Source organism: Erythranthe guttata, chromosome 6 (assembly GCF_056151865.1).
Source record: "Erythranthe guttata isolate IM_541 chromosome 6, IM_541, whole genome shotgun sequence".
Lineage (NCBI taxonomy): Eukaryota > Viridiplantae > Streptophyta > Magnoliopsida > Lamiales > Phrymaceae > Erythranthe > Erythranthe guttata.
This window is the reverse complement of record NC_142538.1, coordinates 2610687-2635781: the sequence shown is the minus strand read 5'-3', so window position 1 is coordinate 2635781 and position 25095 is coordinate 2610687. Positions and strand designations below refer to the sequence as shown.

General features: G+C 36.5%; 4 protein-coding genes and 1 long non-coding RNA gene across 7 annotated transcripts; 2 read left to right on the top strand and 3 right to left on the bottom strand.

The window, feature by feature from the left end:
- Positions 1-343: 343 nt before the first annotated feature.
- On the bottom strand, positions 344-8664 carry LOC105977747 (Major facilitator superfamily protein). Of its 2 annotated transcripts, none has more exons than XM_013003110.2 (4): positions 8155-8664; positions 7830-8047; positions 6881-7437; positions 344-1419 (listed from the first exon to the last, which is right to left on the bottom strand). In XM_013003110.2, exons 1-4 carry the CDS (start codon positions 8258-8260, stop codon positions 486-488), a joined length of 1815 nt encoding a protein of 604 aa, XP_012858564.2. In that variant the 5' UTR covers positions 8261-8664; the 3' UTR covers positions 344-485. The 2 variants fall into 2 exon arrangements, with proteins under 2 accessions (XP_012858564.2, XP_088675527.1); XM_088819401.1 differs by having other exon boundaries at positions 8159-8442.
- A 3099-nt stretch (positions 8665-11763) lies between these two features.
- On the top strand, positions 11764-12636 carry LOC105977510 (uncharacterized). The gene is made up of 3 exons (XR_001174567.2): positions 11764-11922; positions 12111-12204; positions 12305-12636. It is a non-coding gene; the product is annotated as an uncharacterized LOC105977510 (long non-coding RNA).
- A 695-nt stretch (positions 12637-13331) lies between these two features.
- On the top strand, positions 13332-14565 carry LOC105977473 (BTB/POZ domain-containing protein At3g56230). The gene is made up of 3 exons (XM_013002778.2): positions 13332-13672; positions 13747-13923; positions 13998-14565. The coding sequence occupies exons 1-3, from the start codon at positions 13496-13498 to the stop codon at positions 14457-14459; spliced, it is 816 nt and encodes a 271-aa protein (XP_012858232.2). The 5' UTR covers positions 13332-13495; the 3' UTR covers positions 14460-14565.
- Positions 14566-15150: 585 nt separating this feature from the next.
- On the bottom strand, positions 15151-16736 carry LOC105977416 (transcription factor SCREAM2). Its single transcript, XM_013002726.2, has 4 exons — positions 16480-16736; positions 15992-16132; positions 15636-15812; positions 15151-15551 (listed from the first exon to the last, which is right to left on the bottom strand). The coding sequence occupies exons 1-4, from the start codon at positions 16546-16548 to the stop codon at positions 15462-15464; spliced, it is 477 nt and encodes a 158-aa protein (XP_012858180.2). The 5' UTR covers positions 16549-16736; the 3' UTR covers positions 15151-15461.
- Positions 16737-20231: 3495 nt separating this feature from the next.
- LOC105977746 (pentatricopeptide repeat-containing protein At3g16610) lies at positions 20232-24475 on the bottom strand. 2 transcript variants are annotated; one of them, XM_013003109.2, is made up of 5 exons: positions 24275-24435; positions 23885-24112; positions 21326-23705; positions 21129-21176; positions 20232-20508 (listed from the first exon to the last, which is right to left on the bottom strand). In XM_013003109.2, the coding sequence occupies exons 2-3, from the start codon at positions 23972-23974 to the stop codon at positions 21480-21482; spliced, it is 2316 nt and encodes a 771-aa protein (XP_012858563.2). In that variant the 5' UTR covers positions 23975-24112; positions 24275-24435; the 3' UTR covers positions 20232-20508; positions 21129-21176; positions 21326-21479. The 2 variants fall into 2 exon arrangements, with proteins under 2 accessions (XP_012858563.2, XP_012858562.2); XM_013003108.2 differs by lacking the exon at positions 21129-21176 and having other exon boundaries at positions 24275-24475.
- Between the last annotated feature and the right edge of the window lie 620 nt (positions 24476-25095).

The following is a 25095-nucleotide window of genomic DNA, read 5'->3' as shown; positions in this document are numbered from 1 at the left end:
AGTCTTCTGCTGCCACGTGTCTCTTTTTGTATTTTATAATAGATTCTCCGCTAGGGTTTACCTTTAAGGATTTTAGAAAAATAAAAAAAGGAACACGTGGCAGCAGAAAACCCACCCGGTGTTTATCACCAGGTGTAGGGTCGAAGGAACCATTATTTTTCTATTAAATTTACTCGTATCTAAACATGGCATAAATTCATTAATAAATAAATAAAAGGCAATTATCCCAATATTTTTTTTTGTTGTTAAAACTCGTTAATTAAGCCTGCATTAAGATGGCCCAATAGGCAGTGGCCTATAATATTTGGCCCAACTAGTTTATACATAGGCTACTATAATTCTATTTCCGGGCCGTGACGGGCCGGGCCATAAGCCCACTCCCAAATTTACTATAAATTTCATTATATTACGAGTTAATAATTATGTAATATCCATACAATAATCGGCCTAACTATATTAAACCGAACAACAGTAAAAATAATTAATCAAACTTGCAACCCCAAATGAGCCGCCGTCGGCGGCACCACGTCCAACAACAACCCTTTCCCGCCCTCCAATTGCGCCCCCGCCGCCGCCTCTTTATTATTACAACCACCACCCTCAGCTGCCGACTCGACCTTGTAAACATACTTCCTCGACGCCAACAAGAACGCGCCCAAATTCACCGCGGACAGCAAAAGAAGAAACCCGTAATAATAATCGAGGTGCGAATCGTTCACGTTCTTCCCGATCCAGCTCTTCCCGCCGTTCCTCCCGGTCACCTTATCCACCACCGTCACGAGAAAGCTGTTCAAGAAGTTCCCGACGCCGATCCCGCTCGTGAAGAACGTGGTCCCGAGGCTCTGCATGTCCTCGGGGGACTGGTCATAGAAGAACTCCAGCAACCCGATCGCGTTGAACACGTCAGCAACCCCGAGGAGCACGTACTGCGGCAGCAAGTTAAAGATGCTCATGGGGACCACCTCACCCCCGCGCGTGATCCCGTGGGCCACGATCACGCGCATGCGCTTCACCTCCACCAGGTACGCGATCGCGATGGCGAGTATCTGGATGAGGAACCCGATCCCGAGGCGCGTGAGCATTGTGATGCCACGTGGGTTTTGGGTTCGCCTCTGCATGAAGGGGACGAAGTAGCGGTCGTACATGGGGACGGAGATTAGCATTGAGAGGGTGACGAAGCCGCCGAGTGAGGCCGCCGGGATTTGGAAGGTGGGGCCCACGCGCCGGTCTAGGGTTGTGCCTTGTTTGACGAATAGGGTGTTGATTTGTGCCCAGATTGTGCTGGGTATTAGGGTTACCGCCCATATCATAGCCATGCCTAGTACTAGCTTTGTACCCTCCACTTGCGTCACTGTACAAGGTTGTCTTGTCGTACGACTATTAACGTTGTCCTTTTTTATAGCCGCCGTGTCCAAAAACCTGCATGCATGCATGTGAAATAAAATAAATTAATGATTTTTTTTTAATTTTTTTTTTTTTTTTTTTTTTTGTTTAATTTTTGTATTGTATAATTAATTAACACATGTTATTTTTACATCAACATCATGCATATAGCAACTTGAATACATATTGGAAGATATAGAAGTAATGGTGCGTGGACCATTTGAAGCACTATATATAAAAATGATGAAGATATGCACATGGAATTAAAATAATATTTCGAGATATATATTAGCGTATATTATTATTATTATTATTATTATTTATTATAGTTACCTTATACATTAGGTTACCTTGTATATTAGACTACCTTGTGTAGTAGGTTAGGGTTTCCTACATGTAACTATATATATTCTCAATATACGTAAGAGATATTATTCTCTCTTCTCTCCAATTATTCTCCTTCTATCATGGTATCAGAGCCAAAAACCCTAAGGCCGCCGTTTCTCCCCTTCTTCAATTTTTTTCTCGTTCTTCTTCAATTTTTTCCTTCTTCTCGTTCTCTCATCTGTTCTATATCCACCATGGCCGACGAAACACCAACACCGACCATGATTTCCAACCCTTTTCATCTTGCTCATGCCATATCCAACATCAAAGCTCTTATTCCTGTTACCCTGGATATTAAAAATCCGAACTATCAAAAGTGGAGTCATTTCTTCATCATCACCGCAGGCCGTTTCTGCCTCACCGATCTGCTTCTCGGAAACGCAAAGCCCACCAACATCTCCGCCGACGAATGGCAACGCGCGGATTACCTCCTCCAATCTTGGATCTATGGCACCATCACCGAGGACCTCTCAAGCATGGTCCTCTCCAAAACCGCAAAGGCTCCTGATCTGTGGAAGGCCCTCGCTTCTCTCTTTACAGACAACGAAGACTATCGGGCCATCCAACTCGAAGAACAGTTCAAGTCCCTCAAGAAAGGATCTCTTTCGATCCATGACTATTGTCAACTTCTCAAAACCACTGCCGACAACTTGGCAGACGTCGGCAACCCCGTGTCAGACAAGCAACTCGTCCTCCAAACCCTCCACGGTCTACCAAAACATTACGGGACCATTGTCAACCTAATCTCCTTCCAAACTCCATTACCTTCTTTTCTCCAAACACGTTCACTACTCCAGATGGAAGAACAGCGCATCGCTGAACCGGAGCAGACCCCTACTGTTCTCTACGCATCTCGCCCCAACAGTTCCAACAGTTGGCCGAACAGTGGCAACAGTTGGCCGAACAGTTCCAACAGTTGGCCCAACACTCCCAGCAATTCTCGAGGTGGTGGTTCTTGGCGCAATCAGCGAGGTGGTGGTCGCACGAATCGTCGTGGCGGTCGTGGTCAGTCACGACATCCGATGCAACACTACGGTTACAATCAATTTCACCACCAATCGCAACCTTGGCGGGCCCCTTATACGCCTCAGACACCTTCATCGATTCTTGGACCCCCCCCAAGCTCTCCTGGTCCTTATCATGCTCCTACAGCTCATGCTTATTTCGTTGGACAGCAAGATCCCCAACAGCACGTGAACTGTTCCAACAGTTCGTCGAACAGTGGTCCCCTACAGCCAACAGATCTTGCCACTCATCTCAACACGTTGACCCTTCAATCATCGAGCGAACCTCAGTGGTTTATGGACACGGGCGCCTCATCTCACATGGCACCTCACTCAGGTAATTTCCATTTTATTTTTAATCCTAGTAATAATTTTCCCAAGCATGTCATCGTTGGTAATGGATCCACTGTTCCTATCCATAAAATTGGCCACACCATCCTACCCTCTACCCCATTTCGTCTAACCAATGTCTATGTTACTCCTCACATCATTAAGAACCTTGTGTCTGTCCGAAAATTCACTAGAGATAACTCTTGTTCAGTTGAATTTGACCCTTATGGCTTTTCTGTGAAGGACCTTCGGACCAGAGCAGTCATCCTCAGGTGCAATAGCTCCGGTGATTTATACCCTATTGGCGCCCCTTCTCCCAGCCCATCCGCAACCGCCCTCCTTGCTCACACCACGTCTGTCTCCTCTACTACATGGCATCGTCGTCTCGGTCACCCGGGAAACCCTGTCATGTCTCGTCTTTTTTCTTCCAATTTAATTTCTAGTACCAAAGACCCACGGGAGTCTCTTTGTAATGCTTGTCAATTAGGCAAACATTCTCGTTTACCTTTCTTTACTAGTCATTCTATTACCGTTGCACCTTTTGAAATTATTCATGCTGATCTATGGACCTCTCCTATTTCTAGTATTTCTGGTTTCAAATATTACCTCGTGCTAATAGATGATTTCACCCACTATACATGGACTTTCCCCATACACTATAAATCCGATGTTTTCTCACTGTTCCAACAGTTTCACAAACTTATACAAACACAATTTCAGCACCCCATTAAAGCTTTACAATGCGATAATGGACGTGAATTCAAAAATACAGATTTTCAAACATATTTTGCCAAACACGGTATCTTACACCGTTTCTCATGTCCCCACTCTTCCCCTCAAAACGGACATGCCGAACGCATGATCCGCACCATCACAAACATGATCCGCTCACTTCTCTTTCAAGCTTCCCTCCCCCCCACCTATTGGGTCGAAGCCCTTCATATGGCTACACATCTCATCAACATCCTTCCTACCAAATCCACACAAAATCGCACACCACATGAATCACTATACAAATCAAAACCCACATACTCTCACCTTCGTGTCTTCGGTTGTCTCTGTTATCCCAATTTAACCGCCACCACCCCTCACAAACTCGCCCCTCGCTCTACTCCTTGTGTCTACCTTGGTCACCCCTCATCGCACAAAGGCTATCGTTGCCTCGATCGGTCAACCGGTCGAATCATTATCTCCCGCCATGTGATCTTTGATGAAAGCCGTTTTCCATTCGCTGAATCCACCGACTCACCCCACAACTCCCCCACCTCTAATATGACCGAACCCCTGCACCCACTTCTCTTCCTTCCTCAGCCTACACAAGTCCAACCACATGTCTCACAAAACTGTCCCAATAGTTCGTCCAACAACAATACACAACCACCTACGGTTACAACCAACTGTCCCAACAGTTCGTCCGACAGTCCTCCCTCAACTACACCCATGCCCCTCCACCCGACTGCATCTCCACAACCAGCAGAACCACAGCCTCCCACTCCCACTTCCTCACCCCCACCCAACCATCCTATGTTGACACGCAGCAAGGCCGGTATTCACAAGCCCAAAATCCCCTTTTCTCTTACCGTGTCTACCGCATCCCAAACTCCCACTACATATCGCCATGCCCTCCTTGATCCAAACTGGCGTATGGCCATGCTTGAGGAATATACTGCTTTGATTAAAAATAACACATGGGATATTGTGCCCCGCCCCCCTTCTACTAATGTTATCAGTGGCAAGTGGTTATATAAGCAGAAATTGAAGGCTGATGGTTCATTGGAACGGTATAAAGCACGATGGGTTGTTCGCGGTTTTGATCAACGCCCTGGCATAGATTTCGATGAAACATTCAGTCCGGTGGTCAAACCAGCAACTGTTCGAACAGTTCTCAGTCTTGCTCTCTCACGATCATGGCCTATCCACCAACTTGACGTGAAAAATGCCTTCTTACATGGCAATCTCTCTGAAACTGTCTACTGCGAGCAACCTCCCGGATTCGTCGATCCATCTCGCCCCACTCACGTGTGCCGTCTCAACAAAGCACTCTACGGCCTCAAGCAGGCACCACGTGCTTGGTACAAGCGTTTTGCATCTCACATTACTAGCATGGGGTTCAGAGAATGCAAGTCCGACACTTCACTCTTTGTGTACTGCCGCAACAGTTCCCGCGACTGTCGCAACAGTTCACGCGACTGTCGCAACAGTTCATGCGCCTACCTTCTGCTGTATGTCGATGACATTGTACTCACGGCCTCCACACCTGAATTGCTACGTTCTATCACCGCTGCCCTTACTCAAGAGTTCGCAATGAAGGATCTTGGCGATCTTCACTACTTTCTCGGCATCTCAGTCACTCGCTCGTCGAATGGGTTGTTTCTCTCTCAACGCAAGTACGCTGACGAGATACTAGAGCGTGCACACATGGCCTCCTGCAACCCTTGTCTTACGCCAGCTGACACAAAGAGCAAGTTATCCTCAACCACTGGACCCCCCGTTGCTGACCCCACTCTTTATCGCAGCCTTGCCGGTGCACTGCAATACCTCACGTTTACTCGTCCTGACATCTGCTATGCTGTGCAACAAATATGCCTATTCATGCATGATCCGAGGGAACCTCATATGGCTGCTCTCAAGCGTATCCTTCGCTACATCCGTGGGACTCTCGATCACGGCCTTCAGCTCTCCCCCAATCCGGACCTCTCACTTATCGCCTACTCCGACGCCGATTGGGGTGGCTGCCCTGACACTCGTCGTTCGACATCGGGCTATTGTGTTTTCCTCGGCAACAACCTCATCTCTTGGTCCTCCAAACGACAGGTCACTACTTCTCGATCGAGTGCGGAGGCCGAATACCGAGCTGTCGCAAATGCCGTTGCCGAAACGACTTGGTTACGCAACCTACTTTCCGAGTTGCTCTGCCCACTTCCGAAAGCCACCATTGTCTACTGTGACAACGTTAGTGCCGTCTACCTATCCAGCAATCCCATTCAACACTCTCGTACGAAACATGTGGAGATCGATATACACTTTGTCCGAGACAAAGTTGCTTTGGGACACGTTCGAGTTCTTCACGTCCCATCCGCCTACCAATTTGCTGATATCTTCACGAAAGGTCTCCCCACTCAACTGTTCCAACAGTTTGTTTCCAGTCTCCACGTTCTCTCCTTTCCCGTTTCGACTGCGGGGGTGTATTAGCGTATATTATTATTATTATTATTATTATTTATTATAGTTACCTTATACATTAGGTTACCTTGTATATTAGACTACCTTGTGTAGTAGGTTAGGGTTTCCTACATGTAACTATATATATTCTCAATATACGTAAGAGATATTATTCTCTCTTCTCTCCAATTATTCTCCTTCTATCAATATATATGATCATAATAATTGGGGGAGCCACCATTTGTGCCATTTCTATGGAGATAACCTAGCTGTCACGCATTTACTATCAAAATACTATGAATTATGTCCAATTTCAAAGACAGAATTAAGAATATTCTATTATGCTACTTTTGCACCAACCATAATATTGTTCATGGTATCTATATATAATTTGCACGAACTTAATTAAAATATGACCGCCCTAGACGAGGAGTTTAGACTGAGGACTTAACACTACGAGAATAGATGCACTGCACAACACAATTTTCAGTGTCTAAATTTAGCTTCTTTATCTAGGCTGTGTATTTTCAATTTAAGTTGATACTAAATATTCGGCTTCGAATTTAAGCAAATGATCCCTTAAATTAAACCATTCATTAAAATAAAGAGCTGACCTGAACATCGGAGAGTGATGGACCCGACGTTTCCTCGTACTAACATAATACTGTTGATCCAGCTCATAAAGCTCGGACGAATCACTCGGCACCCGAAGCCTGGCATTAGCAAAAGCCGTAGAAACGACTCTAAGAAAGTCACCGGCCGGGCGGGTAGCCCTCCTCACTTTATGCCTATAAGTCGGAGTTCCCACATAGAAAATAATCAAGGAGAATATAATCCCGACGGTCGGGATTCCGTACCCTAACCCCCACCCCAAATTCTCTTGGATATAAACAAGGCCGAGCGTGGCGAACAGCGCGCCGGTGAACGCACTGAACATCCACCAATTGAAGAAGGACGCCTTTAGCTTTTTCTCGTCGGGGTTAAAATCGTCGAATTGGTCCGCGCCGAACGTCGAGATGTTGGGCTTCGTTCCGCCGGCGCCCATCGCGATTGTGTAGAGCGACGTGTAGAAGAACGCAATCTGCGTCGTGCTGGCCTTGTTGCATACGCCATTCTCGCACGTGGGCTTTAGGAATTTTATTGAAACCGCCATTGTTAGGAGCACCATTCCCTGTTTTTTTTTTTTTTTGAGAAATCATTATTACAATGAAGAAACATCGATCAAATTACCCCACCGTTACTAATTAATTAAAATATCTACCGATTAAATTATAGTTGCACCCAAAACAAAATAAAAAATATGTGGTGAACCTAATTACAGGTCATGAATTATGTTATCATATAGTGGGCATTAATAGTAAAAAGGACCCACGAAATTAATAAGAATCCCACTTCATCTATTAATGGCCTATTGGGTTAGGTAAACGCAATATTGGCCAAACAAATGGCCTAGCTTTGATTGGTGGATTTAATTTTATTTTGTATTTTTTAAATTAAAAAGAAAGAGATTAAATAATTTATAATTAATAAAAATCAGAATTAATTATGGGACGATGAACTTACAATGACATAAATCAAAGAAGAAATAGTGAAGGTCCAGAAGCGGCCGAGGTAGGAATCGGCAATATAAGCGCCGAGAATCGGAGTTATCCAAACAGAGCCTGACCAGTTGTTTACATTTCTAACTGATGAAACTGTGTCTTCGTGTAGCTGTGTCGTCAGATACACCACTAAATTTGATGCTATCCCGTAAAATGCCATTCTTTCGAATGCTTCGTACCCTGCGCTTCATTATTTATTTATTTTAACTATATTAATAAATGAATAATTCAAAATTAATTAAGAAGCATAATAATTAATTAATTAATTAATTAATTAATTAATATACCGACGAGGAAAGCACAGGCCTTCCACTTGCCGGTCTTGGCGGCGAGCGCGGGCTGGCCGTGGAGATCGACCGTGCCGTCCTGTGTGTAGCCTTTAGCATCATCCATTTTTTAGTTTTCCGACGTTGATTTTATTTTTTTTTTATAATAAAAAAGGGAGAAATTAAATTAAATTAAAGAAGAAGAGGTTCATTGGAAAGACATGATCGAAGAAGAAGCTTTATGTAGGTGTGTAATTACTAATTAGGACATGAATCAATTTCGGGGATGGGAAAAGAGTAGGTTGGAAATAATTATGCAGGTGTATGTAGCCACTTTATAATAAGGGTGGTGCTGGTATTTGTGTCACCGGAACAGCCGGTACGATTTTTTTCTCTTTTTTTTTTGTTGAGAAAATATTTTTTTCTTTCCCTTTTTTAACCCTTCCTTATAGATATGGTTGTGTGGGTTATGTCCAAATTGGATTCGGGTCATATTGCAAGCTCATATTCATTTATATGTTCTTTTATCATAATTTTGATTATTGAAAAAATAAATTAAAAATCGTTTATGAATGATCAAGAGAAAGAGTGTGATACGAGGGAAGAATACGTGGATTTGGTCATGAAAAGGGTGTGATATATTTTTTCCTAGTAGGAAGAAGATGGTTCACTTGCCTAGTCTCGTTTAAGATAAAATTAGTCGAGATAAGATTAAATAATTTTATAAAAATAATTGTTAAAAGTTAGTCGAGCATGATGATGTTATTTGACTCTGAATTTACCAACACTTTCTAAGTCGAACTCAAGATTTGTTTTAGTTGTCAAGTTTCTAGTGGTCCATTAGTCTCTTCTTATAAGTACCTGGACACTAAAATATGTACAGATTATGCTAAAAAAGAAAAAGGAAAAGACTAAAATAACCTTATTGTTATTAGTTATTCTCATGAATTAATTCTGTCACACTAATTAAGAGAGAGAAAGAAAAAAAACATTTAAGCAGAAGAAAACAGTATATAACGTAGTGGAGTTGACACGTACACATTAAAGAAGAGAACTTCCACGAATGGTATATATATGGTTGAGAAATATACAGCGATTTCATTGGTCACTAGCGACTTTACTTAAATGCAGTTAGCAACTTTATCTCTCTCTCTCTCTCTCTCTTCACAAATCACAATCAACAGTTTCAACCACAATCCATTGTGCCCTTTATTCTTCCCAGGATTTATCCTTCACAAACAAATTAATCAAAGCAAACAAAACGCCACACTAATATGAAATATGCAACAATTTTAATTTCTCCAATTATATTTATATTTTCATACACTGAAGTGTACACACACACACACACACACACACATATATTATACAAAAATGAAAAATATAAATATTTAAATTAGGGCAAAAATAAAACATAGAGGAAAAATGTGGGAAATTAAATATTAAGTCGATGCAAGTTGATGCTACAAACAACGACTGTTGCATGGCACAGAGGGAAGTGAGCAACAACATAATTATTGAAGTACTTTAATTTGGTCTCTAAATAAAATTATTGTAATAACCTATGACCTATAATAATAATAATATATTAATAGGTCAAAATTAAACCTAGGTTTTTTCAATAACTACGTACCAAGAAATTAAAATGAATGAAAGCTAAGCCACTGTGTGTTTTGTGTGTGTGTGTGATTTGATTCTCACCAATCAGATGCAAGGAAATGTACAATTAGTATTCTATCTGCGATTTGATTGGTCATAACATATATCTGTACGACCCAATACAAAAATTGCATTTCGTATACGATGGAGATAATGGGGATATATATATATATATATATATATATATATATATATATATATATATATATATATATATATATATATATATATATATATATATATTGCAAAATTAAAACCCATTTTTTTTCAACCATTTATTATTATTTTTTTAAATTAAGTTTGTCAAAATATTGAGTTATAATATAATTCTGAAAAATTGTCAATTTTAATATTATTTCGGTTCACCTTTTCAAATTCTCGACCACTTGAGTGATTGTGGCAGGAGGTCATGAGATGATAGATGATCATCGACCGATGGTAACTAAACAAGTGCATTGAACCTAGTGGACTTTGATGTTGTTTTCGATATCAACCAACCATCCGTTGATACGTAGATGTGTCTTAATTCTTAAATTAAAGAGATTACGAAAGATATTATATACAATTAGGGTTACTGACTCTACCCGGTAACAAACTCCCCGTATTATTAATATTAGCAAAACTCGCTACGTTTCAAGGTTTTTTTTTTTTACAAACAAACTATCTCTAAAAACTGACCATTTAGCTAAAAATTCCGGGCTAATATGTAAAATTTATCATCATAAATATTTATTAATATTAATAATACGGAGATTTTTTTTAATAATTAATATATAATAAATGAATACTACATACAGTAGACTCTTAAATCAACCAATAATATATATAATAAATGAATATTACATACAGTATTGGAATCTCCGACATAGTACTCGTGGAACCTTCTAAAATTCCCACATGGACTAAAAACACTAAGTAGTGGCATACATGGGGTAAAAATGAGACAATTCAGTAAATAGTAGCCTCCAGAACTATTTCATAAAGTAAAGGAATTACAAAATACTGAAACACAGTACTGTTCATTGCACATTTGCACCATATAGAATAGGATAAATTACAACTGCCCCCTGAGGTATCGTTTATTCAGAAAAAGAACCCTTAATTTTTTCATAATTACATACACCCCCTGTATTTTGTAGATTTTATACATTAACACCTTCTGTAGGAGGTGGATGGGTGTAGGAAATTTACTGAAAATTGATTGGATAAAAACAAGGGTAATTACAACCAACCCCTGAGGTATGGTTAAATTACGAAAACCCCCATCTGGTTAACCACCCTTTAACTATAATTTTTTTTACACGTTCACCCCTGCGGTTTCAAATTTAGTGGAATCTTCGAGATTATATGGAATATTATCACTTTTGTACCCGTTTTAACTCAACATTTTCAAGCAAGATCATCATAATATGTGTTTTTTGGCTTGTATATATTAGATTGCATTAGAAACTGTATTTTTACACAAAACGAGTACAAACTAGAGCACATTCCACGAAATCTAGATGATTATGTTGAATTTGACACCATGAGAGTGGAGGTGTAATAAAAAATCATAATTGAGGGGATAGATGTAATTATCCAAACAAGAGGAGTTTTTTCGTAAATTGACCAATTATGATTTACCCTAAAAACAAAGAAAAGTATAAAAAGTAGGTTGTGTTGATTGTTATCTCAAAACCAGCAGCTATGATTTATATTGGAGAAAGTCCCCAAAATAAGCACAGTACTACCGATCAACTTGCCCCAAGATCGTACTTTACCATTATTTTTAAAACCATTTAATTTAAATTCAATGTGCACTGCATTTTCAAAAGGTTAAAAAGGTAAATTCAAATAAATTATGTAGGTACTGATATACATATGTCCAATAACCCATACTGCAGCACCCAACAATTTGGCCACTGGTTTTACATTATCGATACCAAAACCAAGGGCCTATCTTTTTATATATATATACCATTCCTCACTCTGTTTTTCTTCCCCATTATCTCATTAATTACAATCTTAGCATATTTAATTTTGTTTTCCAAATATAATTAATTAGAAATTAAGGAGAGTAATTAAAAGAAGTGAAGAAGAATATGGAAGCTGTGCAGTCATGGATTTCTCAACACAAGCTCACCACTATTGGTCAGTTTTTTCACAGTTGTAAATTGTTTTTTTCTTTTTTTTTTAGCCTAAAATAATTTAGCAACATAATTACTACTTTAAGTTGATGGGTATATTCAATTGTTGTATGTTTAAAATTATTATACAGTCAATTAATTAGTAACAGTAATAACACTAATTATATATTAGTGTGGTGATTTAATTAACAGGCACAGTATGGGGTGGTGCAATTGGTGCTTCACTACTAACTTACTCACGTGCGAGAACCCCTCTCAAGCCAAGCCTTCGGCTGATTCATGCTAGGTTAAAAATAATTAATTTTTTTCATAATTAACATCATATTTATTCGAATTATAATATATATTATTATAGTTTTATAATTAATCATCTCCGTTTATGACAGGATGCATGCACAAGCCTTGACGCTGGCAGTCCTCTCCGGTGCGGCTGTGTACAATTACTATCAGAAACGTGTGCAGGAAAATGTAAAATGACCAAAAGGTCAAACGCGACTGACTCTTAGGACTACAGAAAATAAAGTGTCATATTGTCGTGTTTCTATTTCTATTAATTTGTTGCGTTTTAATTAATATATTCCAAAAAAGAAAAAATAATAGTAAATAAATAAATTGGGCTTTGTTTCAGATTCAGTTATTGGCCCATTATGAAGTAAAAAGTATATTAAGTCTTCGGATAAATTGGGCTTCTTCAGTCAATTAATTTGGCCCATATCTACATTTGGTCCAACGCTCTATGCGACACGTGGAATATCCACATGACATCCTACGTGGCAGACACTATTTATTCCATATTGTTTATAACTTTATATACAAAATCGTAAATCATTAATTGAAAATCTTGATTATTTTGTGACCTCTTAAATGCACATATATCCATAATTATAATTAAAAAAAATGATGTAAAGAATATTAATATTAGAAATGGTTAAACAAAAATAAATAAATGATATAAAGAATATATGCCATTGGTGGTTGGGCAGGTGGGCCCAAAGAAGGTTCAAATTTTGTAAAGACGTGGTTACCACATTTTTGCTGTCCTAACGTTGGAAAGTCTTTTTCTACTTCCTAACTTTTTTTTTTTTTTTTTATTCTCCCTAACTAATTAAATAATTACTCATTTTTTATTTCTTGCATATATATATATTATGGCTTCTTAATTCACACCTACTCTAAAGACAGCCAACCACATTTAAATTGACCACTTTGCCCTCCAACAACTGAAATTCCAAAATCCTACAGCAATATTTCTGGAGGGCTAGTTTCGTCATTTCACAACTTGACCATAATCCACAAATTAAAATAAAGCAATCACACTAGTTAGCTGCTATATTAAGATAATTATTCTTTAATCAAAATATTCCCATCAACATAATCAATGCAATAATAGTGCTCCCTTCTTTCCAACTCTATATACCAAAAAACAAATCCAAAGAATAATAATAATGCATATTATGTAAAACATACTTACTTGACACCAACACATAATTAATTATCACTTTTTTTTTTTCCCAATTTCAACTTCATCTTCTTCCTTCACATTTCTTTTCTGGCAAAATAAATAAATAAATAAATAAATGATGGATTGTTCAATTTGCAGTGCAATGCCATATATTCTGAGGCCTCCAAGAAACACAATATGTGGAGCTTGCTACGAAGGAGCTAGAACGATTATCGCTTTGACTAACAAACTCGACACCACCATCGATAAAGGTTCCGATAAACCTACTACTAATCCCGTTTCTTCCGCCAAGGTACGTACATTTTTGTTATTTGTTTTATTTTATATATTGATTAGTACTAATTAAATTAATAATTGCTACTGCAGGGATTTGCAAATGCATTAAAATGGGTAAAGGAGATGAAAGAAGTAGAAGAGGACCTAAACGAAAGAATAAATTACCTAAGTGGATTTGCCGATGTTTTCGCGGATCAAATCCACACCGATATTCTAGTTCAGCCCGGAAATAATCAACCGTCGATACCCGCACATCGAGCATTATTGGTAATTAATTAAACCTTTATTTTTATTTTTTATTTATTTATTATATGTTATAATATTACATAATATCAATGCAGGCTGCAAGATCATGCATTTTCAGAAACATACTCGATTCGGACGAATGCAAAGCCCCGCCGAACCAGACGATAACTCTTTCCGAACTAAGCCACGACGAGTTAGAATCTCTTCTCGAGTTTCTGTACAGCGGGAATCTTGCAAAGGAGAAAGTGGAGAAACACGTTTACTCCCTGTCGATTGCTGCGGACAAGTACGAGATCCCGTTTCTGCAGAAGTTCTGCGAGCAACACATGCTCGGTTCGTTGAGCTCGTCTAACGCTCTAGATATTTTGGAAATATCCGACACGTGTTCCAATCAATCTCTAAAGGAGACGGCATTGAACTACATTGTTAGAAATATGGAGGACGTGGTTTTCTCGGCGAGGTTCGACGCGTTTGCGCTTAAGAATCCTCATTTGACCGTGCAGATTACGAGGGCTTCGTTTATGGATATACGGAATCGAAGGGCTGCTGGTGTTTAATTTAATTTGAACAAGTGCATTCATTCATTGTATTATTATTTTCATATTTGTATAGATTATATTGTTTATATATCTTCCTCTTTTTTTTTTTTTTGAATTTTTTTTAATGCCTAGCTATATGTTTTTTTAAATGTTTATGTACACATGAAAATGAAATTGCAGAATTTGATGAGTAGAATAAATGCAACTTTAGGTAGCTAGCCACTAAAATTTTGTCCCACATCGGTCGATTAACAATCAAATTAATAAATTAATATAATATAATATATTTTCTCAAAAAAAAATATAATATAATGTATTATATATACATGCATTTTTCTGTTATTACAAAATCCCTGTGGTGCTGCTACATTAACCTTATCGTAGAAAACACAAAAAAGTTGTGCTACAACAAATAAAAAAACGCTGTAATATTAATTTCTACGTATATACAACCACCAAAAGACAAAACTTGGAACACCGTAACTTCTCCTTTAAGGTACCACAACTATGCATGCAAATGCAAATTCCCACTTTTTTGGAGTTTTTACTTTTAATTAATAATTACAGCCTTTTTCTTTTTCCTTTTTTTTTTATTTAATTTTTTTTTAACTATTTCTTGTTATACTGTGGAGAAAATTACGGTAATTAGTCGTGAAATTTTGTCGTCACAAATCGACAAATTTTAACAGGGTTGTACAATTGCAATTCCTGGGCTGCAGTTAATAATAGTACATTAATGTGAACAAGTTTGTTCGATTTCTTATTCGATTTCATTTTACATGGAAATTACTTAAAATGGAATTTATAATTCCATGTTCAAAATTATAAATGATCTTTGATCACTTATTTCTTACAAAGATTTTAATCTAATTAACAGCTTCCTGATTCCATTAGAACCGAACATAAAATCTGGTGCAAAAAGCTTAATTAAACACCAGAACAAATAATATAGATATAAATATAATTATAATAGCCTATAATATTATTGACCGTGCTCGCCGGCTAATTAAACATTAATTCTTACTCATTGCTTCCTCTCCAATTCTTGATAGTATTCGAAATCGCTCGTTTCACCATCTGTGCGTCGATGTTTTCTTCGTCTTCTTCGTTCTGCTTAATTAAACACTACCTTACTTAGTCACTTATATCATAATAGCCGTAAGTAATTAAAAATCGAAAATTTATTCGTATTACTTGTCCTCCAATTGCTTGCAAATGGAAGGTGTCTGCACACGAAACCCTAGCTTCGAGAACATGAAGCCCCAAATCCTCGAATGTTGCCAATATGGAAACCAGCAGACCAGGGCAACTTTTCCCTGAATGTACATTTACCAAAAAGCCCTTTTCTAGGGTTTCCACTGTCACGTCTCGCTGCAATATAACCAAGAATTTATTGTCGTGTTATGAGGAAGAATATAACTTTTTCATTATATATATCATATATATATATATGTATATATATATATATATATATATATATATATATATATATATATATATATATATATGATTATTAATAATAATACAAGGTGTAGTGTGTGTGTGTTTACAGGTGGTGATGGCCTGTGATGATGGATTGAAGCATCTAGGGGAGTAGAAGAAGATGATATTTCTTGATTCAGTCTTTCAACTTTGTGTTTCAGCTCTTTGATGTAGTTCGATGCGTCTAATACGATTGAGCTATCGTTCATCTGCCAATTTAGATCATACCGATTATTAGAGTATTAATTGATTAATTACACTACTACTTATCAATTATATTTATCAAATGCTAATTAGATAGCCAATTAGGAGGTACCAAATATATATATATATATATATATATATATATATATATATATATATATATATAGATAGGGAAGCTTAATATAGAAAGTAGGTTATCTTGTAATATTTATTGGTTGAAGAAGAAATAATAAGGGATAAAAACAGTACTAGATAAGCACATTCAAGCAGAAATTATATTTCAAATTAAAATAATGAAATATAAATATGTATATGATGAGATTATAAGCAATATAAGGAGGAAAATAATTACAGAGCGAGAATGAGTGACGGAACGAAGAATTTGAAGCTTATCGTGAAGTGATTGCTCCCTAGAAACCATTATTGCTTCTGCTTCTGTTGCTGCTGCCTCTCTCTCTCTCTCTCTCTCTATCTTTATTTTTTTTTTAAATTTTACTGCTGGATTTATTAAATCTTTTTTGCTCCTCTTTTTTTCTCTTGTATTTCTACTGAGATGCTTATTCTTTTAACGAGGGCTTATTAAGAGATGGATGGATCGGATGCCTTTATAAAGAGAGGCTGCATTTATATATATATATATATACTGATACTGATACCCTCTCAAATCAATGTCATCATTTGTTTCTTTCTCTCACATGACAACCCTCTCTCTCTCTCTCTCTCTCTCTCTCTCTCTCTCTCATGCATTACCAATCCAATGAATTAATAAATAAATTATTAATATATATCAAGTTATATATTCTGCTGGTAATGCACTACAATAATATGATATATAATTCCATCTAAAACTACAGTACGTTGCCCTTTCATAAACTTCAACACACACACACACACACACACACGCATCTGTGTGTGCAGTGTGTGTGTGTGGATGTAAATATGTAATTAAACTATGGATTAATAATCTGGGAGCAATTAGCAATAGCAGCAGAAGCAATGCGCATATAATATATATGTGTGTAATAAGTAATAATTACACAGTAGTCCAATTTCTAAATGGATCTCACATGTGATACAGATATGTATAAGAAATTTACTGCATGCCATTTTAACCTAGCTACCAGGAACAATTAGGATATATCAATTTTACATCACACACACACACACACACACACACACACACACGTGACACACCACACATCCGCCCCACTCACAATATAATATATATACAAATTTGAGATGTGTTTACATGCATCAAAACATTTTTTTTAAATATAGCACTACTCTTTCTGTTTAGTTATATATGCTTGATTAATTTAGAGCCGCAATTGATAAATATTGTATTGGAATTATGTTTTTTTTAATAGATATACCCTTTACGGAAGAAAAAAACTATTAATTAAATATATTTAATTTTTTTTTATTTGATGAGTAATTAATTGAAGAGAGCTGCTTATATATATATATAAGAAGAGAGGAGAAGGAATCATGAGCTCGTGATCATGTGTTGGATTGGTAGGGTGAAACAGATGAATTATTATGGCTGAATGCGCACATATTTTTTTGTTTGTATATTGCCAATATTATCGAGAAAAGTGCATCACGAAAATAATATATATCTCTCTCTATATATATATAATAAAAATAAAAATGAAATAAAAAAAAATGAAAAAAAAGAATGTTTTAATTTTAATTGGGGAATTTTATGGATGGATCCAAAGGGTCCTCACGGGGAATTTGGAGCTCCCTCTCAAAACAGCCGTCACCTTTGTCTTCTCTCCCACTCTCTCTTTCTACACATGATACCCTCTCTCTCTCTCTCTCTCTCTCTCTCTCTCTCTCTCTCTCTCTCTCTCTCTCTCTCTCTCTCTCTCTCTCTCTCTCTCTCTCTCTCTCTCTCTCTCTCTCTCTCTCTCTCTCTCTCTCTCTCTCTCATAACCGATCATCTAATTAATACATTGTTAAACCACAATTATTCAATAACCCAAAAACAAAAATTTAATATATAATGGAAATTAAGTGTCTTTTACTCCACATGGATTATATATCTAGTTTTGTTTAGCAATAATTTCATATTAGTGTTATAAGAAGCATTGTTATTGAATTATAATCAAGAATATTAAAAACACCATGTGGTAAATCAACAATGTGTTCAAATTATTGGACTACAAAAAATTAAAAAAATAAAGTATTTATTACTAATTTTAATTGGTATTTATTTTTTAATTATCTTCCTCAATATATGGCCAAGAATTACATTAACAAAAAACTCTCAAATATATGAACAAGTTGATGAAATTCATAGATTTACAAAATAACCTTATAACATATATATAATATATATATCAATGGTAATTGCAGTATATTATCATCATATATTATTGATCGCCAAATCATGGTTAACGAAAAGGAACAATCATTAAAGCACAAGGGACGAACAATCATTTCTCTTTTGACTGTGTGTGAATATTTCAACTGTTGCACACGGAATTTCTATTATATGAAACAATAATACTCGTCAGTCATGTCAACTCAATTAATTTTATTGTTTTTTAATTATTCTTTTTTTTTTAATATTTTTTTTTCAACTATTATTACTTGCTGTGAAAAATTAAAATATCATGAAACTACAACTTTATATAATTATTTATAACTTTAATTTCTATTTTTTACACTTAGTAAAAAAAAAAAAAATTGAACAACACTTAGTGATCTAGTATATATGTATCTATTAATTAGATCGAAATTATATATTTGCAACATAAGATCCAAAGAATTGATCGATCCATACATGCTTGTGTCGAAAAGAGAAACATGAAGCATATTAGAATGTTAACTTTTGCAGATAATTTTTTTTGTGTGTGTGTGTGTGTGTGTGTAATTTGCCTTATGATTAATTATTTAGCTGGGAATTATTAATATTAAGAAGGAGCAAGGAACAAAGAGGGTAGAAAAAAAATGTAGGAATAAAAGTGGCAGAAACAATATAATGGACATTTTTTGGCTTCAAATGCGCTACAAATTAAACCCCAAGTCAGGCATTATATTTTTATCATATCCTATGCCCACTCATTTTATCACGAGATGTTATCAGTATATATATATATATAGAAAAATTCATTATTATATATATATATATATATATATATATATATATATATATATATATATTGAAACGGCGTCGTATATTAATATAAGTTGGAAATGATCCAGGCTTACAAAATTGTCTGCATGCCCTAAGGACAAATCACGTACCCACCTATTCACATGCTGCACCTCTTCATCATTACTACTACCATATCCAACTTCCATACGTACATATTTATTATGTCTTTTCTTCTTTATTTTCTATTCTATTATATATATGCATACTCACCTCTAATTAATAATTTTCTTGTTTCCTAAATGTGATTTGGTTACCAATAATTAGTGCATGACTGCATGAGTCATGATTTTGTAATGATACTTGTACATTATTTACATTACCCACAACATGGAAATTATAAATTTAGATTATACCGCATTCCAAGAAGCTTCGAATTATCTCTAATTAATATATAAACCTCATCTAGATGAGATTGATAAGATATATATATATATGATGATAAAATTAATGAATAATTACACTATATTATTTGCGTATAGTATAGATTATATATGCTATGCTGGATTGTACGTAAACTGATCACGTGAGTTGCTCTCTTCGGGAAAGTACATTCACATGCAAATGTTACAAAATCACTAGGAAAATAAGTTAAACCCATCCCCATATAAAGCTGTAACAAAAATAAATATCTTTACACATCTTAGATGATGATGACCAACCAGAACATATATATATAATGAGGCTAAAAATATTATTGGAAATCGAGAAAAAAAATAACCAGTGTATTATTGGAATTCTAAAGTGACAAGAGTTAATCTGAAATAGAAGTAATAAATATACGCATCCAATCACAATTGAATTAGTTCGATCACCGTCGAGAACATCAATTTCATTTTACGAAAAAAAGTCGAGCTTATGAGAAATGCATGCACAATCACTTTGATCAAGAAAACATATATATACATATACATGCATGTAGATGTAGGCATTCATTCATGTGAAGGAGAAAAGTCACTTTCAATTATGAAAGACACACGTGAGTGAAATTCCAGGCACACAAACCTACAAAATCTAACATTTAAGAGCATTCTATTTGTGGAGAAGCCTACCCGTGCGTGCAACACAATCCTGGAACTATGACAGCTATACACATTTTGTCTCTATCATTTTCAGTTTCAATTAAAATTCACATTTCTAGAATTTATATATATTTGAACATTTACCTCAGCTTCAATCGCAGCCGTCGATGCATTCACCCTTATGCTATGGCACTTCCTGTAATGAGAACAGCAGTTATTCACTTCAATAATATGATATATGATGACAAAAACGAAATTTAATCTCGTATTCTACCAATGGGAAATAAAGTCTTAGTCATTGGACCGGTGAGTACCACTAACAAACATGACATGTATCTTGAGATGTGTCCTACCAAAATCCGAGTTGTTTTTTTTTCATGGCCACTAGCATGTATCATGTTCAATGAGATAGAAAGAATTTGAAATTCCAATTTAGAATCACAGACAATTTTCCAAATAGCACAGTTATTTGGCTTTATCGTAAGATACATCATACTGTCATTCAAATAAGTACAAGCAACAACACATATATGTATGTACGTTTGTTTGTGTGACAGAGAGAGAGGTTCAAGTCACGGAGTAAGTTTTATTCATGTCCAAAACTAATATCCTCGAAATTGAAATGCAGATGTTCAACTTTCTTCCCATGTTATACGAAACCACAGGCTTAAAGAACTGAATCACACTAAGGCATGGTGCCAATTCAAGAAGATCAACAAAATAATCCAGTTACCTAAGTTCTAAATCTTACGAGGGTTGAAATATGATCCCTATACGAGTCTTTTTCACTTGATGGACTGCACACCGTAAAGTTACCTTTTCTAGTTGGAAGTCCGAAGAAGTCTTTGTCTTCCACTAAACCACCTAATGTTCCGACCAAATTTTGTCTTAATATACATACAAAAATAAAAGCATTTATTAAAATGCAAAACCCCTAAGAAGATGAAGTTTAAGATAACACATGCCAATTACATCACTATCCACAGTAATACTTCATTAAAATGTTTACGTACCTGTCTTTTAGTTTTACTGAAAATTGGAACCACCGATCATGAAGTGGAAAAGTCGTTCGTAGGCGAAATCGGCTCATATGATGTTGACTCTCATGGACTCTATTTTCATCTTAAAGCGCATCAAAAATTAAAATTTCTCGAAAGATTTTTCCTGTCAATCTTCACCTTGCAATGCATATTTCAAATCTGGTATATAACCCAAACTTTTCATAGTTCTTCTCAGCTCTTCTAACTTGTCATAGATATCATCCTTTTTGGGGTGATTTGTATCTCCTGAATAAAATCTGTGGACTCTACCTTCCACAGTTATCCAACTATACCCTGGCTCCTTCCTAACACCATGTTTTCTCATCACTTTCCTCAGATTAACCCCGTCTTGGAAACTACCTGTTTCCATGTACGTGTTCGATAAAAGAACATACGTAGAAGAATATTCCGGACAGAAAGAGAGAATCTTCTTGGCTGCTATTTCACCGAACTCAACATTGCCGTGAACCCTGCATGCAGCCAATAAGCTCTGCCATACCATTTCATCCGGTTCGATTGGCATTTCCGTTATAAACTCAAATGCCTCACTGAGTCGCCCCACACGACCTAGGAGGTCAACCACACAAGCATAGTGCTCCATTTTTGGCACTAAACCATAGTCTTTCTCCATTGACCGAAAGTATTGAAGACCTTCCTTGACTAGACCTGCATGGCTACACGTAAATAAAACGCATAGTAAAGTTACAGCATTAGGCTTAATACTCATTACTTCCATTCTTTTGAAGTACCAAAGTGCCTTGGCCACAGAGCCATGATAAGCATAACCTGCTAAAATGGCAGTCCATGATACAACATCGGGATTTAATATTCGGCTGAAAACTTTCTCTGCCTCTACTATACAGCCTCCCTTAGCATACATATCAATCAGAGCACTTTCTATATGTGTCACAGTTTCAAAGCCTAATTTGCAGAGAAGGCCGTGGATTTGACGACCGTACTCGAGATAACACAGATTGGCACATGCAGTAAGGAGACTGGCTAGTGTAAAATTATTTGGTGTGAACCCTTCTTCCCTCATCTGAGAGAATATAATCAGCGATTCCTCCCATTTAGAACACTGCGCATAACCAGTAACTAGTGTTGTCCAGGACACTATGTCTCTGCTTTTCGTCTTGTTGAAGATTTTCTGTACCTCTTTCAGAGACCCACACTTGGCATATGCATCCGCTATTGCATTTTCAACACTTGGATCTACTGAATCGTAACCAGACTTCAAAACCATACCATGTACTTCCTTCACCAACGACAAGCACCTCAAGTTAGCAATTGCATCAAATACGCTACAGTATGTGTAAATATCAGATCTTATATTATTTTGACGCATTTGGACATACAATTGCAAAGCTTGTTGGCTACACTTACACTGCGAGTAACCACTTATCATTGCATTCCAAGGTCCATTTACTTGACACTCGGCAAAATTCATATCGAAAACAGACCTCGCCTCCAGTATATCACTGCATTTCGAGTACATATCAATCAAAGCAGTACCAACAACAATGTTATCCTGCATGCCGTTTGCTGATACATATTCATGAACTTGTTTACCCTTATCAACATCACCTAGCATCCCAACAGCTTTTAGAACACTGACAAGGGTAAACACATTAGGGACAAAGCCTTGGTCCTTCATCTTTTCAAAATGACCAAAAGCCTCCGAGTGCAAACCGTTGGCAGTAAATCCTGATATCATTGCATTCCAAGATACATCATTGTGTTCAGCCATAGAACGGAACACTCTATAAGCCTCCTCAATTTTGCCGAGCTTTGCGTACATGTTAAGAAGTGCAGTGCTAACAACAACGTTAGATCCAAAGCCTCCCACAATTATCTGAGTGTGCACCACATCACCAAAATCAACATAATCCATACCAATACATGATTGCAGGACAGCAGAATATGCAAATCCATCAGGCATTATTCCGTGATCCATCATCTTGCAAAAATAACTCAACCCGTCATGGAAAAGTGCTTGCTTATTAAATCCTACGATCATCACGCTCCAAGAGAAAAAATTTCTCCTCGGCAAATAGTCGAACACAATCTCCGCAGACTTAAAATCTGAGCATTTCAGATATGCATACATTACGTGATTGAGTAACGTCAGTAAGTCACCATCAGCAAAATCTGACTTCAATACATATCCATGAATTACACTTGCTTCCCTCAGCAGCTCCTTTTGAGCACACAAATGTAGCTGGTCAACCAGTTCTTGCCTTTGAGCCTTTTGAGGGAACTCATAATTTTCAGCAACCTGAAACAATTTACTTCCAACAATTCTACTTCTTTCATGGACCGACTGAAAAGCATTTGCTGCTGCCAAATTTCTAGCCTGAGAAAAATTTCAAACAGCCTGGTATTAGATTAACACATATGAAACAAGTGAGGAGATTTCAACAAGTGACTACTAACCACCAAGTACTGTAATAAATCACAATCTTGCATCTCATGCTACAATACAGTAAACTCACAAGTTTTTACAGATATAACAATAACGAAAGAAGTTCTTACTTCTTTTGTATTAGAGAAACCGGGTTCAAATAATCCGCGACTATGAAAGGATCCGAGAGACTGAAATGTAGCATGACAATTTATCGCCATGTCCTTTAAAGCAGAAGATTGTTAACTGTCAAAGCATCATCGCTCCATCGTCACTTCATTAAACATTTTCCGGTCAGGACTTTCATCAAACAACTGATGTTCATCATTCAACAAACATCACTATCATGCGGCCGCACCCTGTGGTCATTTTGAAGCATTTCAGTAATCATCATCTCACGCACATAGCAAGCAGCGATAGGTTTACAAATACATTTGGGATGATAAATTGTAAATTGATAATATTTTCATGAATTTGAAACTTTAGCGGGTGAGATGAAAAGCGCAAGGAATAGCACATACCGACAATTAAGGCTCCAACGACGGCGGCGGCGACTCCACCTGCTCCATTGTCCATATCGCCACCAGTACCACCGGAATTTTCCTTCTCTACTCCGACCGTTCTCTTCTTATCTTATTTAGCTGTTTTCCGTTCATTTTCTGAACGTGATCTAAGCTAGGCCTTATTCCACAAGCAGATGGGCTTATTTTGTAAATTCAAATAAATTTTAAAATTGGCCCAGTTCCTTTTGTAAATTATTTTATATTTTTTCTTTCATTTAAATAATCAGTCAAAATAAATTAAAGATATTATATCTTTACAAAATCTAATATGTATCTGAATCTAAAATACTAGTAAACATTTCTTAACCATTTATCTAAATTAATGTAAATATATTAGATTAGATTGAATTGGATTTATCCCCTACTAACTAATTATTTAGTTAGTATAAGATGCTTGGTTAATTGTTTAGATCCAGTATTAAAATTGTTAAAAATCTAGTATTTTATGTCAATTTTCAATGATATCCTCTCTTTAACAATAATATCCTAATTTAAAACATTCATGGAAATATTTTGGGATGTCATTTATTAATTTTATTGAATAGTGGCAGTTAATTTTAATATCATCAACCAAATGTGTTACTAAATCTACTAATCAAGCGGTTTTAGCTCGTAAATTCATTTTGGTTAGTTTCGTATACTAGCCAGTCTCCAGTGCTGTACTTTGAAGTTGAACATTACCATTCCCCCTTATAAGTTTCTCGTTAGAACATGTTTTTACCACTAGTGAACTTTTTTTAAGTGGAAATGAAGTGTAGTTGTAATTATAATATAAAGTG